Source organism: Pelobates fuscus, chromosome 3, assembly GCF_036172605.1.
Source record: "Pelobates fuscus isolate aPelFus1 chromosome 3, aPelFus1.pri, whole genome shotgun sequence".
Taxonomy (NCBI): Eukaryota; Metazoa; Chordata; class Amphibia; order Anura; family Pelobatidae; genus Pelobates; species Pelobates fuscus.
Genome location: NC_086319.1, coordinates 123,088,424 through 123,108,026, shown reverse-complemented (window position 1 = coordinate 123,108,026; position 19,603 = coordinate 123,088,424). Strand labels below are relative to the sequence as shown.

The window sequence follows — 19,603 nt, the reverse complement described above, 5'->3', positions numbered from 1 at the left end:
CCTGTCATTGTACACGTTACATTTGTGTATGTATATGGACAAAGGTACAGGAAAAGAACATAATAATGAAGGATTATATCAGTGCTGTTTAAACGGAATGAACTATTACTGCTATGACGGAGCGAAAAACCAGCGTGGTACTACTTGATAGTTTATATGATACCATAAGAAATATAACGATGAAGGTTCATTTAAAAATAAACGACAGTTTGCATAAAATAAACGAAAAAGATTGTATGAGAGTGTCTCCATTACCGGCCGCTGTAAGCATACAAATGGTTAAACATATGACTTTAAGTGAACGGACACTAGACGTAGAAAGAATGTAACTGCCGGTACTCCCTGTAACTTGTAATGTGTGCTGGGGTAACCACCTTAGCGCTTAATCAGAAATGTTCATGAAAATGTATAACAACATGCTATAAAGGGCCAACGATAGACTGGCTGCCCGGCAAATGCTAAAAATGGGAACACGGTAAGCTTAATAGGCACCCTAATCATTACTGCTTTTAGAAGAAGTCAACTATAACTGAGCGCCCAATGTAGTATAATAAATAAGCTGAGACCTCTTAAAATGAAGTGGCGTATTTAAGCAAGAAGGCACCGTTGTAATCAGAGATGGTAATTGTATGAACTTTAACCAGAGGGAAGATAAACTAACTTAACTTGACATCTAATTTAAATACAGCCTAGTGTAATTAGGAACATGAGATGCAGGAGACAGAAGTGGGCGTAAAATAATCTTATTTAACAAGCTTACATATACCAAAGCACCTTAACTATGGTTTAAGAAAATTAATACACCGTGAATATATGACCTTAATTGCCCTAAAACATCCTGATTAGGATATTGATGTTCGTTTTTAATTTAGACATAAATACAATGAAAAGGCTGATTTTAACCCCTTAAGACCGCAGGACGTACCATGCCGTCCTTATTTGGGCGGCTCTAAACGCCGCAGGACGGCATGGTACGTCCTGGGCGGTCTTCAGCCCCACGTGGCCGGCGGCACATGGCCGCTGCAGATCGCGGTCGGGGGGCATGCCTGGCCCCCCAGGCAGCCCCCCTGTGCCTGGGGACCGCGGTCTGCAGCTTCTGATCGCAGTGACAGGCTGTCACTGCGATCGGTATTTACCATGTGTCAGCCGATTTTAAAATCGGCTGACACATGGAGCCGGCCGCGTTTTCACTGTGCAGATCGCGGTCGGGGGACATGCCTGGCCCTCCAGGCAGTCCCCCTGCGGTCAGTGACTGCGATCTGATCGCAGTGACAGCCTGTCACTGCGATCAGAGTTACTATGTGTCAGCCTATTGGCTGACCCATAGTAACTCCAATCAGGATCCCCCTGCAGATCGCGGTGGGGGGCATGCCTGGCCACCCAGGCACTCCCCCTGTGGCCAATTACCGCGATCTGCAGGAGGTGATCACAGTGACAGCCTGTCACTGTGATCACTGATCCTGTGTGTCAGCCAGTGATGTAAAATCACTGGCTGACACTGTCTCTGCCCCTCTCCTCCCCTATTAACCCCTTAAAGTAAAAAACAATAAAAATTAAAGTTAAAAATAAAATACACTTACATCATTTATATATATATTATATATGATCTATATATAATATATATATATATATATATATATATATGCACACATTTACACATACACTAAGTGTATTTTAATATTTATATATATATATATAATATATATAATTATATATATATATTAATATCAAAATACACGTAGAAGGATATTGATTAAATATATACATAATTATAATTATATATATATATATATATATATATATTATAATAAAAAATATGTAAATACGTAAAAAAAAAATTAAAAAAAAAAATTTAAAAATATATATGTGTGTAATTTCGTTCTAACTGTATTTTGATATTAATATATATATATATATATATATATCTCAAAATACACGTAGAACAAAATAATATATATATGTATATACCCAAGTATATACGTATACATCACTATATGTATAACTATATATAAATAAAAAATAATAGTAAAAAAATTATATACATATATATACATATATATACACACGTGTATATATAATAATTTTACATATATATTTATGTAATAATTTTACATAATTAGGTCCTTTTATTAATTACAATTAGCGGGACCTGCCTAACAACCCAGGCCGAAAGTATAGGGAATTTAATTTGCTAGCACTATATTTAACCCTATAACTTTCCAAGACACTATAAAACCTGTACATGGGGGGTACTGTTTTACTCGGGAGACATCGCTGAATACAAATATTTGTGTTTCAAAACCGTAAAATTTATTACAACAATGATATCGTCAGGGAAAGTGAAATTTATTGCATTTTTCGCACACAAACGGCACTTACACTGACGATATTTTTGCTGTCATACTTTTTACTGTTTTGAAACACAAATATTTGTGTTCAGCAAAGTCTCCTGAGTATAACAGTACCCCTCATGTACAGGTTTTATGGTGTTTTCAAAAGTTACAGAGTCAAATATAAGGCTTGCGTTTCAGTTTTTTCACAATGAAATTCGCCAGATTGGTTACGTTGGCTTTGAGACCGTATAGTAGCCCAGAAATAAGAATTACCTCCATAATGGCATACCATTTGCAAAAGTAGACAACCCAAGGTATTGCAAATGGGGTATGTTCAGTCTTTTTTAGTAGCCACTTAGTCACAAACACTGGCCAAAATTGGCTTTCAAATTAGTTTTTTGCATTTTTCACACACAAACAAATATTAACGTTAACTTTGGCTAGTGTTTGTGACCAAGTGGCTACTAAAAAAGACTGGACATACCCCATTTGCAATACCTTGGGTTGTCTACTTTTGCAAATGGTATGCCATCATGGGGGTAATTCTCATTCCTGGGCTACCATACAGTCTCAAAGGCAACGTAACCAAACTGGCAAATTTCAATGTGAAAAAACTGAAAAGTGTAACATGCTATATTTGACCCTGTAACTTCCCAAAACACCATAAAACCTGTACATAGGGGGTACTGTTTTACACGTGAGACATTGCTGAATACAAATATGTGTATTTTATTGCAGTAAAAGCAAACAGTATTATGACATTCACAGTTAGAATGTCACATAGAACTAAGAAAATTTTAAAAAAATCATATTTTCTCTCATTTTTTTATATTTTATTCATATTACGTTATGTTCCATACCTAAATATTTGATGTTAAATGAAAGTCCTGTTTCCCCTGAACAAAATGATATATAATAAGTGTGGGTGCATTTAATATGAAAGAGGTGAATTATTGTTGAACAGACATATAGTCAAAATCTGTGGTTTGTTTACATTTTTTTTGGTTCACAACTTGTACATTTGGCTGCGGTCTTAAGGGGTTAAAGAAAGACTCATATGTACAGGAATAGTAATTTAGGCAAACGGACAACTAAACATTCCTAAATGGTACTGAGCTGACGACAGTTAACCGAAAGCCAGACCACGCGAAATGCCGTGGTACATAATGACCGATTAACGTGAGTGTTATAGAATTGAATGAAAGTTTAGGCGAAGATGTGAATGAAGATAAGTACAGGGAAACGTGCGAATGACAGAGTATAACTAACGGTGTAGCCGTACGATTGCTGGCTGTTTAGTGATACTCCTCAGACAGATTAGTGTATATAAAAGGGCGTATACATATAACTGTACTAAGAAAAACACAGTAGATGACAACAATAGTACAAAGCTTATTGACGGCCAAATGAAGAATCTTTGGCAATTATATACTATAAGATAATATCAAAAGTAGACAGCTGCTGCTGTATAAATGTACATAAGAGCATGGAGAGCGTGTGTGCATGCTTTCATTACCACAACTAAATTGTCAGAGGAATACAGTTGCAAATAATTGCCACACCATAAAAAAACGAAATTTAACCAGAACCGTATAAATACCATAAACTTAACTTTTAATGTATACAGAGCGTGTGGAGCCGTTAGGCACCCGACACCAGCAGGACCTAGACCCATCTGATAATTAAATTCAGTTTTTTGACACAGTGTAAAATGTGAAAAAGTATATGAAAGTTTATACAAACCTTTAAATGAATGAAACCCATATATATTGACCATAGCCACAAGGTGGCGATATTTAGCCCCACCTACTGAGTAAACGACATTCTGACAGTTAAAACCTTTTACTTTTTTAAACCAAAACAGCGTAGATAAATTATACAAAGAAGTATTATACACACCTCTAGAGAGGCATTCTGAGGTGTTCTCTATATCGCTACAAATAATTATTATGTTAAACAGGTTGCTTATGAAAAATGAAACAATTGCTAGCTGGGGCACAATCTATAAAAGAAATAACAGCTTCATAAAATCAATGTATTTGTACATTTTCTAAAATGCAATGAACGTCTGTCCAATGTTGCGAAAACATTAACAGCAAGATAAACATATGTAAGAGGTAGCTACAAAACAGTATTGCAGCGTCTGAATGGTAAAACGAAGCCGGTACGCGGCATGCAAGCGAGTATGCACCCTTTATGTGCCGTGCCCCTGTGAGTACGTGGGGGGTCCCTTTGAGGCTAGCACGTTGCTGGGGAGCCTGAGGGACGAAGGGGTTCCCTAACTAATGCTGCTCGTGGCGCTGGATGCGCCCGTGCAGTCACTCACTGTTTTACCCGTGGGACAGCCTTGTACAGCGGTTTAGGCTTCCATTTACCGGCCCGACCTCGATATGATGACCCTATCTCGCTTGCCGCCGCGTCTGGATTACGTGAACCGGAAGTAGAACGAATCACTTCCGAGATCGTCGACAGGTAAGCAGGGGCTCACCGGGTTTAAATAGGGATTATAGTGCCTCCCACAATTACAGGCCAAGCCGTCTGTCTGTCTGTCTGTCTGTCTGTCTGTCTGTCTGTCTCTGTCTGTCTGTATCTGTCTGTCTGTGTCTGTCTGTCTGTCTGTCTGTCTCTGTCTGTCTGTCTCTGTCTGTCTGTCTCTGTCTGTCTGTCTCTGTCTGTCTGTCTCTGTCTGTCTGTCTCTGTCTGTCTCTGTCTGTCTCTGTCTGTCTCTGTCTGTCTGTCTGTCTGTCTGTCTGTCTGTCTGTCTGTCTGTCTGTCTGTCTGTCTGTCTGTCTGTCTGTCTGTCTGTCTGTCTGTCTTTACATTTTCTATGGAATAGTGTATACAATTTAGACGCACTTTTTTCAGTATGTAGTATATTTTATATTTCTTTGCATTCAATCTGTTCTTCCAATTCTCTCTTGTATATATCACCCCTTATCTTTTTTACTCACCTCATATTCCTATATTTTGATTCACCCCTTATTCTTATACCTTTACACTACATATCTATTGTATAACTACCAATATAGTACCTTGGGATGTTTCAATCCAATAATTCGCTGTATTTTTTTTACTAATAAGTCTTTAACCCCTTAAGACCGCAGCCAAATGTACAAGTTGTGAACCAAAAAAAATGTAAACAAACCACAGATTTTGACTATATGTCTGTTCAACAATAATTTACCTCTTTCATATTAAATGCACCCACACTTATTATATATCATTTTGTTCAGGGGAAACAGGGCTTTCATTTAACATCAAATATTTAGGTATGGAACATAACGTAATATGAATAAAATATAAAAAAAATGAGAGAAAATATGATTTTTTTAAAATTTTCTTAGTTCTATGTGACATTCTAACTGTGAATGTCATAATACTGTTTGCTTTTACTGCAATACAATACACATATTTGTATTCAGCGATGTCTCACGTGTAAAACAGTACCCCCTATGTACAGGTTTTATGGTGTTTTGGGAAGTTACAGGGTCAAATATAGCATGTTACACTTTTCAGTTTTTTCACATTGAAATTTGCCAGTTTGGTTATGTTGCCTTTGAGACTGTATGGTAGCCCAGGAATGAAAATTACCCCCATGATGGCATACCATTTGCAAAAGTAGACAACCCAAGGTATTGCAAATGGGGTATGTCCAGTCTTTTTTAGTAGCCACTTGGTCACAAACACTAGCCAAAGTTAACGTTAATATTTGTTTGTGTGTGAAAAATGCAAAAAACTAATTTGAAAGCCAATTTTGGCCAGTGTTTGTGACTAAGTGGCTACTAAAAAAGACTGAACATACCCCATTTGCAATACCTTGGGTTGTCTACTTTTGCAAATGGTATGCCATTATGGAGGTAATTCTTATTTCTGGGCTACTATACGGTCTCAAAGCCAACGTAACCAATCTGGCGAATTTCATTGTGAAAAAACTGAAACGCAAGCCTTATATTTGACTCTGTAACTATTGAAAACACCATAAAACCTGTACATGAGGGGTACTGTTATACTCAGGAGACTTTGCTGAACACAAATATTTGTTTCAAAACAGTAAAAAGTATGACAGCAAAAATATCGTCAGTGTAAGTGCCGTTTGTGTGCGAAAAATGCAATAAATTTCACTTTCCCTGACGATATCATTGTTGTAATAAATTTTACGGTTTTGAAACACAAATATTTGTATTCAGCGATGTCTCCCGAGTAAAACAGTACCCCCCATGTACAGGTTTTATAGTGTCTTGGAAAGTTATAGGGTTAAATATAGTGCTAGCAAATTAAATTCCCTATACTTTCGGCCTGGGTTGTTAGGCAGGTCCCGCTAATTGTAATTAATTAGGATACCTAATTATGTAAAATTATTACATAAATATATATGTAAAATTATTATATATACACGTGTGTGTGTGTGTGTGTGTATATATATATATATATATATATATATATGTATATATATGTATATAATTTTTTTACTATTATTTTTATTTATATATAGGTATACATATAGTGATGTATATACTTGGGTATATACATATATATATATTATTTCGTTCTACGTGTATTTTGATATCTATATCTATATATATATCTATATATATATATATATATATATATATATATATATATATAATTATCAAAATACAGTTAGAATGAAATTACACACATATATTTTTAATTATTTATTTTTTTATTTAAATTTTTTTTACGTATTTACATATTTTTTTCTTATAATATATATATATATATATATATATATATATATATATATATATATATATAATTATAATTATGTATATATTTAATCAATATCCTTCTACGTGTATTTTGATATTGATATTAATATATATATATATATATATATATATATATATATATATATATATATATATATAAATATTAAAATACACTTAGTGTATGTGTAAATGTGTGCATATATATATTATATATAGATCATATATATAATATATATAAATGATGTAAGTGTATTTTATTTTTAACTTTAATTTTTTTTTTTTTACATTAAGGGGTTAATAGGGGAGGAGAGGGGCAGAGACAGTGTCAGACAGTGATTTTACATCACTGGCTGACACACAGGATCAGTGATCACAGTGACAGGCTGTCACTGTGATCACCTCCTGCAGATCGCGGTAATTGGCCACAGGGGGAGTGCCTGGGTGGCCAGGCATGCCCCCCACCGCGATCTGCAGGGGGATCCTGCCTGAAGTTACTATGGGTCAGCCAATAGGCTGACACATAGTAACTCTGATCGCAGTGACAGGCTGTCACTGCGATCAGATCGCAGGGAGAGGCTGTCTCTGCATTCAGATCGCAGAGACAGCCTCTCCCTGCTGCGATCATACTCTGCAGATCGCGGTCACTGACCGCAGGGGGACTGCCTGGGGGGCCAGGCATGTCCCCCGACCGCGATCTGCTGCAGAGAATTCCGTCGGCTCCATGTGTCAGCCGATTTTAAAATCGGCTGACACATGGTAAATACCGATCGCAGTGACAGCCTGTCATTGCGATCGGAAGCTGCAGACCGCGGTCCCCAGGCACAGGGGGGCTGCCTGGGGGGCCAGGCATGCCCCCCGACCGCGATCTGCAGCGGCCATGTTCCGCCGGCCACGGGGGGGGCAAGACCGCCCAGGACGTACCATGCCGTCCTGCGGCGTTTAGAGCCGCCCAAATAAGGACGGCATGGTACGTCCTGCGGTCTTAAGGGGTTAAGTTCTTACTAATGTGCCTTTCATTCTTATTTTTTGTATTTTTACATTGATATGGACATGCATTGTCCAAATGATGGATTTTATGTGAAGAGAAATCTATCAGAAGTATGGAGGAAACCAACGGACCATATGAAACGCATTTGCGTTCCAGACCCACATTGCTGATGTCATCATCGATCGCTGCCCGAGATCTATCACTTCCGGGTTGGTGGAACGTATTTGCATTCCAGTGAAGCCGGCCGGAACACCTTTTAAGGACATACCTATCTGACTGATTGGCAATAGATAAAAAAAAAAAGTTAAAATCCATAATCAGGGGGGCGGGGCCTGACCGCAGAGCCGAGAGGACGCTTGTCTCAGGGGCTCCGGCTACTTCATACAGTTAAAGCGAATTTAAGAAAAGAAAACGACGATTAAGCGGCAAATAAAGGTCTCCCAGCACAAAGGGACACCGAGGTGCACACGCAGATACCAGTTAAGAGGCAAAAAAAGAGATACGCACCCGGTACCCTGGCAAGGCCTACCAGCATGGTGGACGCGAGAGAGGCGGCCGCTCTCCTGCTCCCCAACACGACTGGAGACCTGATCTGGGGCCCTCGTTCCCCCCCCTGTGGCCTGGTGGGGGTTATCCCGGGCCGTCCCCAAGCATCTGAGAGCGCTACAGCGACGGGCACTCCTTCCGACTCAACAAATATGGCGGATGCCATGAGGCACTTAGACACAACTGAAGACCAGCCAGACATCTTGGTTAGGCTGGACAGAGCTTTTGCAAAGTTCTGGCGCAACCTCGAGGAGAGAATGCATCTCGCTGCCCAACAGCAGCCTAAGAATTGCTCCCCTCCACTCGTAACCAAGCGAAAGACGCCTGCAACTCCAGAGAAGACGAAGGCCCCAAAATGGTGGCAAGGTGGGAGGATCCCGTCGCTCCGGCGCACCTTCACACGGCGCCTCAGACAGAGACACATTTGCACAAGCACTTCGAGCACCCAGAAGACACTCACGCAGCAGAGCCGACAGCGGACCACAAGCATACCTACAAGCACTGCTCCTAAGGGCAAGCTCCATGGAGACTCAGCATGGATTTCTGGCAGTGACCGGAGCGAGCAGCATATCTACCCACACACCGCCAGTCCGAGGGGAATGCGGTACACATCAGAGCAGCAACTGTCAGCGCGAGGGGAACACATCCACCCCAACAAGGCATCAGAAGAAACACCTCGAGAAGGGGACTTAATGTTAGGGTTCCAACGATGGGAGTCGGCTGACTGCTACATGCAAACATGGAAGACCCCTATAGCTATGGACGTTCAGCAGAGAACCATGCACAACATAGGGGGCGAGTAATGGACAGACCGCAGACCAGTACTTGAAATCCTGTTGGGGTTACTTGTTTGGTGGTTCTGTGGACTTTCCGCATTCACGTATAGTTTATCTATGTTTGTTAGTGTGTTATTAGTTGCTCTCCTCACTCACGCTGCACCTGAGCTTATATGTACTAATTATCATAATAGGTACTTCCTTGTTTTTGCAGCTGAGGCTTAAATGTTTTTGCTACATCAAGCATAACGGCGAAAACGCAACCTTACCCAAAGTTAGCTAAGACTACAAGCCACGAAACGTTATGTACACAGCCTCTGTCTTGATCGATAGATACTAGACAGCATTGTTTAAAGAATGCCCCGCTAAGGAGAATATTAATTGTTGTTTTCAACATAAGAGTGCCAACACATGTCACAGGTAGCTACCCGCTACACACATAAGTAGACGGTCTACAGACCGCAGTCTCCCACCCCCCCCCTCCCCCCCGCCTGACATCAGCTCAGCCCGAAGAAACATGCTGCCCAAGGGCATAAATTTACAGCCACATAAAGCTCATGGGCCGGGAGACGGAATACCACGTGCAGTTATGCTTTAAGTTTTAATGTTGTTTTATTGTTGGTTAGGCCTAGCACCACGGGTATAGGTGGAGTATGTTATTTTATTATTTTATCACACTCACATAAACTGACCCTCGAAACATAGCCTGTTAACGACAAGCACATTAAGCCCACGAACATGCCATGTGGGCCCACAGTTTAGCATTAATTTCCCAGTCACCCTATCTGTGCTAGACTGAAAAGCTGCTGCAAACACCTACTTCACGACTAAAATGTTCAGATATGTATTAAGCCTGTGGTTACGATGCTTCGTTACTTTTACTACTGATCGTTCAACTTGTTGGTATAACTATGCTACACCTTATTCATATAAAATGAGGCTGATACTCACAGGAGATGCTATATTGTGTTAGCCTGCTCCCAACCTGTACAAAAATGTGCATTCCCTACTCTTTATTCTGTACCCCGTCATATATATGCCTCAATAAAAGAAAGATGGACAAAAAAAAAAATCCATAATCAGCGAAGCCTTTAATTAAAATAATAATAATAATAACAAGCAAGTATTTAACCAGGAAAGGCACATTCAGATTACTCTGGTTTTTAAGTACGTCCTGGGGATGTTAACCTTAGCCCAACATCCAGGGGTTGTTACTATTACTCAATTTAATGGTACTCATTTTATTTACTTCGAAAGGATGAAGGGCTGAGTCAAAAGAAAGGACACGGGAAAGAATTTGGAAAATAAATAAATGCTGGAGAAAAAAAATGAATGCAGGCCACAATAAAAAATAATCCATCTTCTTGGTTGGCTAGCAAGTCATGAGAGAATTGAGACTTCTAGTTAAGTGATTAACCCTAAGTATAAAATTTGCTTTTGTAAATTTGGCTGAATTAGGCCTTGATGTAATATTTCGGGGTAAACTTTTAAAATGGTTTAATATTTAGAATTTTTTTTACATTTTTTTTGATAGCTTCATATATTTTTATATTGACACATCTCTGAACATGTTATTTATATAAGGAATAAAGAATATATTACTTTTCCTTCTAAAACCAGTGTTCGGTGAAAAAAAAAAGACATTCAGACAGACTATATAGAAGCAGATTAGGTAAAGTTTATTTTTGTCAACAAAGCCACCTTCAGCTGCGAGCTGTTCATTTTACAGGAATTCTTCTGTAGTTTGTTTCGTGTCCCGCATTAAGAATCTATTGTTCTTCTAGTCTTCTGTCCTTCTTACAGTAATTTGCTATTAAAGGGAAATAAATCTCAGGTCATTACACCCATATACATGCAGTTAGTCAAGTGTATTAAATAAAACATACATATTTTACCTTGTATAATGTGCTGTCAAACATCAATACGTTATTGATACATTATTGTGACTGGGATATCCACCTGTAAAATTTCTGGTATTGCTGGCAAATTAACCCCATTAAGGTATAACTCTACACCTTCTATGGATGTTTACAAAATTACAAAGTGGCTAGCATTTTATGTGTTGGTTTGAGCTTATAGGTTCAGTGTGAATTGCAAACCATGCATTTACAAGATTCAAAATGCAAAGAAGACAGTGAAAGGTGCTTATGTTTGCATGTCTCCTTAAGGACTGCAGACATGGCAAATAATGTATAAAAAGTACAAGCATCCTAACAGTCTCGATTTCAGTGGGACAGTCACTATTTTGGGGTCCTGTTTTTCTTCAGATCCTGGCATCTCATATTTGGGGACACCAAGGAACTGTCCTCGGGCACCAAACCGTAAGTGCCTCATGTGATGTGCTTGTGCTGTGCAACAGGCACTATGGCCACGCAGGGAGCATATCCCCACCGCTCCTCATATGGTCCTAAATGCCGACCACGCAGCCTACCTGTGAACCGCCATTATGGGTGTCACAAGTAACGTGGGTTGCGTACCTGATGATGTCCCCTCAGGGCCCTGCCCACGCCTTCCCAATTCCCCCATCGCAATTGTCAGGAGTTACAAGAGTAGAAAGTAAAAAATGAATACAATACTCCAGCATGCAGCTGAGGAAGGGAGACTGAAATAAAATCTCAAGTCATAACTAACAGAAATAGCAAGTGGATAGCAGATAACTAGAGAATGAATCACACAACACCATAACAGAGTTATATGTACATTGTGTTCCTAACGATGTACATTTACATACAAACCTGAAAAACCAAACAAGGTGTGTTTTGAACTCCCCACAATTCCCACTTTAATAAGTAAACTTGCTTGTGATTATTTGGGATTGCATAAAGTAAAATAAAAACTGTTAAGCAGAATAATAGCAAAATACTAATTAAATTTACCTCTACAGTCATGTTTCCGCGTTCAATTTTCACTAGTCCATATATGATGCATTAAATCACTGCAAACATGGATCTTAAGGAAGTCAACTATGGAATTAAAATATCTATCTATTTATCTATCTATATATTTATCATCTAAGTGTAATTTCAGCTTAACTGTTGTAGGCTAAATTGTACAAGTCGATTATCAAGTGACCACTGTTTGCTTTTTTAGTAAACAAAACAAACCATTATTGTTGGGCAGAAATAACATCCCCAGGTTGTACTCGAAAACCAGAGTATATCTGAATGTACCTTTCCTGGCTAAACACATTAACCTTATTTAGCCACCCAATGTCACCCATGTTAACTGCACAATTAAATACAGAATACAATTGAAAATTAGACTGTGTTAAAAAGGATACAAAGCAGCACCTATATCAGAGTATAGATAGAGGACTCCATCAGCAAGAACACTGTGTTACTGATGCATTGATTGTTTTGGGTTTTCGATTAATTTGATGCAAAATTTACACATGGCACCAAATGTGTATGCAAATGCCCCTCCGCTAAGATGGATCACTACGTACTTATGCTCCTGGAAGACAAAATATTAAATACATAGATTAGACTCTCATTTTATACAAGGCAAAACAAAAATATGAAAACCTGATAAAAACAAACAAAACAAAAGCACACCTCCAGAAGTCACTGTTGGGGTCATATTACACTGCTGGGCAAAACGTTCCATGCACCTCACTTTTGGACCGAACATTCGGAGAGAGCCTTTCAGTGATACAAAGACAACGTGTTTCAAATTGGGCTACTGCCAGTGTACAAAGAGTTAGGCAAACATATTTATAGACAGAAGTTACAGCAAAAGTAACATGACAAGATTACATCAGCTAAACACGATATTGTTTATTTAGCAGCCAACAACATGTATTTCTGGTAGCGAGGTTAAAAGGTTATCTCTTTGATGGTCTGCAACAGGGTTTACTTTTAAGCTGACATTTAAGAATTGCTATTTCTAAAATAGTCTGTCCATTTATGTACTTCATTTTTAACCCTTTCATCGACACTTACAGAATATACCTTTTATAAATTAAAAGGTAACTCTCCAATCCCTTTTCCTCCAATTCATCACTCTGCAGCTCACCCACGGCATTTTGCGATACCCCTTTTCAATTTCTTGTTTTTTTAATTATTCAGCGTTTATTGAGAATACATCACAACACAGTATATGAAACCAAAGCAGGGAAAAAAGAAAGGCGACATACATTATACCATAGCTGTTAATTTACGGGAATTCTTCCATAGTCTGTATCGTCTCCCTCATGACGAACCAGTGTTCCCTCCAATCTTCTGGCCTTTTTATAGTAATTTGCTGTTAAAAGAAAATAAATCTCAGGTCACTATACCCTTGAACAAAGAGTTAAAGGACCACTATAGGCACCCAGACCACTTCAGGTCCAGCTAGGTTTAACACTTATTCTTATAATAGGGTTAATCCAGCCTCTAGTGGCTGTCTCATTGACATTGTGAATGCTTTCCTATGGGTTGGCTGAATGCGCGCGTGGCTGGAGGAGAGTCTCCCACCCGGCGCTGTTGAAAGAGGTAAATGTAACCACTTCCACCCCCCCCCTAGAGCCCGGCGGGAGGGAGGCCCTGAGGGAGGGTGCACCCTCAGGGCACTATAGTGTCAGGAAAACGAGTATGTTTTCCTGGCACTATAGTGGTTCTTTAATCAAGTGTATTAAATAAAACATACACAATATTTTACATTGTATAATGTGTTGTCAAACAGGAATACACTATTGTGACGGGTATATTTATCTGTAAACTTCATGGTATTGCTGGCTGATAAACCCTATTAAGGTATAACTACACCTTATTTTATAGATGTTTGTAAAAGTACAAAGTGGATAGAATTTTATTTATGTTGGATTGGGCTTATAGATTCAGTGTGCATTGCAAATCATGCATTTTTAAGATTCAAACTGCAGAGAAGACAGTGAATGAAGTGCTTATATTTACATGTCTCCTTAAGGACTGCACACATAACAAATAATGTATAAAAAGTACATGCATTCTTGGACCTCGAGCGATCTAGCATGAGGTATATTTTTACGGATAGATAACGCTTGACCCCACGCCATCCCACCATGGGATAAGCCCACACAAGATCCCAACCCCAAGGGACCACACACAACCCATGTAAAGACAGCGCCGCCATCCAGCTCGGTGAAACATCCCCCATCCCCTCCCATCTTCTCTCTTCTCTTCTCTTTTCCATTCTCTTTCTCTCTCTCTCTTCTGCACCCTTCTGGTAGGGCGAACGCCCACAGGCCGACACTAAACGCCACATATATACTTTAGACGGGACCTGCCCCAACCCGGCAGTATCAGCGGGAAGGGGGGGACAATGCGAACTCCAAGCCTGACCAGAGGGGTTGACAACACCAATAGCTTCCATGAGTATCATCCAAAAGTGTTTTTATTTTCCTGATTATTTTTTAGTTGTTAGTTTTTTGTTTACACAGTTATATCAATATAGCCATTGAGAAGTAGTAGAACAGTTAAGCGCTATAAAATACAGCACCTAGACAAATAGGATTATAAGACCTAGTAGGACAGAGGACACACGGAACCAACAAATAAAAATGAATCCATATGTATTAATGAGACGGCCACCAGGTTCCTCGTCACTTCTGTATTATTATACTTGTCGAAAGCTTTATCTACATAAATGTGCTTTTTCTGTTATGTACCTCCGTTTTGAATGTTGTATTGCGCCAGAGGATTGCCTTTGGGGTACCTCGTGGGCGATTGTTATATGCATATGCACAACAAAAATAAAGATTTAAAAAAAAAAAAAAAAAGTACATGCATTCCAACAGTCTCGATTTCGGTGGGACAGTCATGATTTTGCAGTCCTGTTCTTCAGATCCCTGGCATCCCATATCTGGGGACACCAGGGGCACCACACCACAAGTGCCTCACTTGATGTGCTCATGCTGTGCAGCAGACACTAGGACTAGCACTTCAGCACCGCTTCCCATATGGTCCTAAATACTGGGTGCCCAGTAGGCAGAATACCTGTGAGCCGTCCATTGTGGGCGTCACAAATAACATGAGTTGTGTAACTTATGATGCCCCCTCAGAGCTCCGGCCTACCCCATCCTAATTCTCCCTTCCCATTTGTCCGGAGTTTTGAGAGTAGAAAGCAAAGAATTAATAAAACACTCCAGCATGCAGAAATCTCGAGTCATCCTTAAAGGAAATAGCAAGTGGATAGCAAATAACTAGAGAATGAATCACAGAACAAGGCATAACAAAGTTATATGTACATTGTGTTCCTAAGATTTACATTTACATACAAACCTGGAAATCTGGAATGAGTGTTAACAGGAAACTAAACAGTCCAAATGTTGTAAGCCACTCAAACACGGCCCCTGCTAAGTGGACATTCTAGGAGAGAGCACACAAGACATGTATGGTTTTCAGTAGAATTAGATCAGGACTAATTTTCACTTTTTATTTATTTATTTGGAAGACTAAATCTATAAGAAGTCATGAAACAGGAATATAACCTAAAGAGAAAATACACTTTTATTGTTATCTATATAGCTTCCTATATTTTTGGATATAATGGAGTAAATACGAGCATTTTATTATGATTTTATATAGATGAAATGTTCCAAAATTCTAATCTCCAAATCTTTTCCACAGTTAAAATTCAACTTTCAAATTCAAACCAACCCATAACCCAAAAAAGACAATGGCACCACTTAGACACTCAATATAAGTCTAGATTTACTCTACCTAGGGGCTAAGCTTTTTTCAATTTCTTGTTTTTTTTAATTATTCAGCGTTTATTGAGAATACAGCACAACACAGTATATGAAACCAAAGCAGGGAAAAAAGAAAGGCGACATACATTATACCATAGCTGTTCATTTACGGGAATTCTTCCATAGTCTGTATCGTCTCCCTCATGACGAACCAGTGTTCCCTCCAATCTTCTGACCTTTTTATAGTAATTTGCTGTTAATAGAAAATAAATCTCAGGTCACTATACCCATGAACAAAGAGTTAAAGGACCACTATAGGCACCCAGACCACTTCAGCTTAATGAAGTGGTCTGGATGCCAGGTCCAGCTAGGTTTAACCCTTATTCTTATAATAGGGTTAATCCAGCCTCTAGTGGCTGTCTCATTGACATTGTGAATGCTTTCCTATGGACTGGCTGAATGCGTGCGTGGCTGGAGGAGAGTCTCCCGCCCGGCGCTGTTGAAAGAGGTAAATTTAACCACTTCCACCCCCCTAGAGCCCGGCGGGAGGGAGGCCCTGAGGGTGGGTGCACCCTCAGGGCACTATAGTGCCCGGAAAACGAGTATGTTTTCCTGGCACTATAGTGGTTCTTTATTCAAGTGTATTAAATAAAACATACACAATATTTTACATTGTATAATGTGTTGTCAAACAGGAATACACTATTGTGACGGGTATATTTATCTGTAAACTTCATGGTATTGCTGGCTGATAAACCCTATTAAGGTATAACTACACCTTATTTTATAGATGTTTGTAAAAGTACAAAGTGGATACAATTTTATTTATGTTGGATTGGGCTTATAGATTCAGTGCGCATTGCAAATCATGCATTTTTTTTTTTTTTGAATTCTTTATTTTTGTTGTGCAGGGTGTTACATGGTAGCGACATACGCCACATCAGCGTGTTAAAAGATGTACTGGAGTTTGACAGTGGCATGAGGAATTGCAAATTTTTTACAATTTTAAGTATAGCTAAACAGTGAAATTAGCAATAGTAAAAATAAAATAAAGTAGGACGGTCTACGCTTAACAGTTCTAGATTAATTATATTAATAGTACGGTTTGTGCTAATAGTATGGTTTACATTGCAAAATTACTTATGCTAGTGTGTTTTCACATTTTTATAGTTTTGTGTAGATACGTCAAGGATTAGGTTAACATGTCAGTTATACGAGAAGGCAGACAATATACTATTTCGGGTTGTCATACTGACGGTCATAGATTTATAGGATCACACGCTTAACTAAGGTTGCCGTTCTCCTTCTTTCTCCCTCCCTGTGTTAAAAAGCGAGAACAAAGGAGAAAAAAACAGAACAAAAACAAACGAGAATGACAACATAACCAGTCACAAGTTAAACAGGCCAGGTAGCTGCTTTTCTACAGTACAGTGCTATCATTTGTGATAATAGACTGATCGTGAGTCCTACCCGTGTAGGACCTGCTGGGCTAGTTACAGACCTGTTGCACTGTACCCACTTAAACTGCTTAAACTGCGGGGCTTTGAAGGGCAGCAGTCAGGAGGATCTGTGCAAATGGTTTGGCACCTAGCTTGGCATACTAAAGGTACTATATCTGCTTAAACCTTCGTAGCTTAATTCCTGCTCCTATCTAGTAAACAGTAATATAATGGCTTTGCACATAGCTTGACATATTAAGAGTGTTACATCTGTGTGTTTGGTATAACATCCTATTCATCAGCTCGTGTGTATCTGCTAAGTGAGAGATATAGCCTATTCGTTAACATGAATGAAGTATACTGGTATCCCCTTACAAAAATCAAGATGAGAGAACTAAACTAAATAAAAAAAAAAAAAAAAAACCTCTAACAATGTAAAAACGGCAGGATAGCATCCCTCGTGTGTGAGGCTTGCCTGCTTCTAGTATTGTAGTATCTGGCTAATCCTGCAACTTTTCCAGTGAACATGTCGTGCTTAGGGAGTGTGCCCAGTTGCTAAAGTGTTTCATCCTTGTCATGACCAGTCTTAACTAGGTGAGTATGCTGTAGCAAGACATAACAGATTGTGGGATCACTAGCAGCAATTCTTGTCAAAAAGGAAACACTATAATCAATAGCTGTGCTAGTGAGGGAGAATCATTTCAGTTTAACTAAATAATATACTGTAACATTGGCGAAAGTCCCCCCCCTGCCAGAGATAGGAGAGTTCGGTGGTAAATGGGTTACAAACCCGACAAGGTATCACGGTGTTCTGGCAGTAGCTGGGGCAGCCGAGGAAAATGCCCACACGGATCAGTTCAAGGTCTGTCGGCTGTGGGGCAGGGTGGAAGGCACTTCAGCCTATGCCCTGTGTGGGAATGTCTCGAATGCCAGCATAGCTGGCCCTGCCGATGGAGTCCCTGGGCCTGATTCCAGCTCTTACGGTCGTCAGCGAGGCTTTCTCTTGTGCACTGTCTTGGTGTGCAGCGTGATCTTTGCGATGGGTAGGAGCCGCTTTCCGTGTCGTTTGCTTGGTGGTGTAACTCGTAGGCTGGAGAGATCGCCGCTGTCGGCACCATCTTGTGGCTGACGTCATGTGAGGGACTGCCGTTCTGTGGTGGTGTCGCGCAGATGGCGCCCGACTTGAGTACTCATCTGGTGACTGAGCTGTTTTCGGCTTGTGTTTGTGAGGGGGATTCCCGCCTATTTGCCGTCGTGTTGCCGGGCGGATCCATGCCGCTACCTCCCTCAGCGCCCTCGTGAAGGCCTGTCTCTGGGTGTGAAGTGTAGTCCACAGACTGGCACACAGCCTGCCGTAGAACTCCTCTATGCGCTGGGGTGGCATGTGGAGTGTGCGGTTCCTGGCAGACTGTGCCTGTGCCGCCATCTTGTTTGGGACTTGGCTGTTTCGTCTCGCTTTTGGTGTTGCTTCTCGTGCTGGTCGTGGTGTGGGGGTAATCGTCCCCAGCGAGGACCGGGATGACCCCCGCCGGTCCAGAGGGGGGGGTTAAAGGTGAGTACTGTGAGGGAATCATCCGCGAGGTTGCCATCCAGGAGAGCGTCCGCCTCTCCCTGGCTTGATCACGGTTAGGCCTCAAGCTGGAATTGTGGGGACCCGGTGAGTTGCTGGCATATGTTTCATACCAAAATGATTCCCAGGGTCTCCCCCACTCTGTAAACACCTTCCCAGCAGTGTGCGTGCGATGGATCGGGGTATATCCCCCGTTTTAGTAGTTGGTGTGCAGGAGCTGTCGTGAAGCACGTCCACCCTGCTAGGAAGCTAAGCTCCGCCCCAGCAAATCATGCATTTTTTAGATTCAAACTGCAGAGAAGACAGTGAATTAAGTGCTTATGTTTACATGTCTCCTTAAGGACTGCACACATAACAAATAATGTATAAAAAGTACATGCATTCCAACAGTCTCGATTTCGGTGGGACAGTCATGATTTTGCAGTCCTGTTCTTCAGATCCCTGGCATCCCATATCTGGGGACACCAAGGGCACCACACCACAAGTGTCTCACTTGATGTGTTCATGCTGTGCAGCAGACACTAGGACTAGCACTTCAGCACCGCTTCCCATATGGTCCTAAATACTGGGTG

At 40.2% G+C, this 19,603-nt stretch overlaps 1 protein-coding gene and 1 long non-coding RNA gene across 2 annotated transcripts in view; both read right to left on the bottom strand.

The window, feature by feature from the left end:
• Window positions 1–19,603, bottom strand: part of LOC134601666 (DNA damage-regulated autophagy modulator protein 1-like) — a 432,307-nt gene that overhangs the window by 83,601 nt on the left and 329,103 nt on the right. The window contains exon 7 of the mRNA XM_063446182.1: window positions 15,613–15,699. Within this exon, the coding sequence (XP_063302252.1) occupies window positions 15,613–15,699 (87 nt within the window). The remainder of the gene's footprint in view (window positions 1–15,612; window positions 15,700–19,603) is intronic.
• LOC134602505 (uncharacterized) lies at window positions 11,129–13,229 on the bottom strand. Its single transcript, XR_010090426.1, has 4 exons — window positions 12,928–13,229; window positions 12,654–12,826; window positions 12,250–12,308; window positions 11,129–11,183 (listed from the first exon to the last, which is right to left on the bottom strand). It is a non-coding gene; the product is annotated as an uncharacterized LOC134602505 (long non-coding RNA).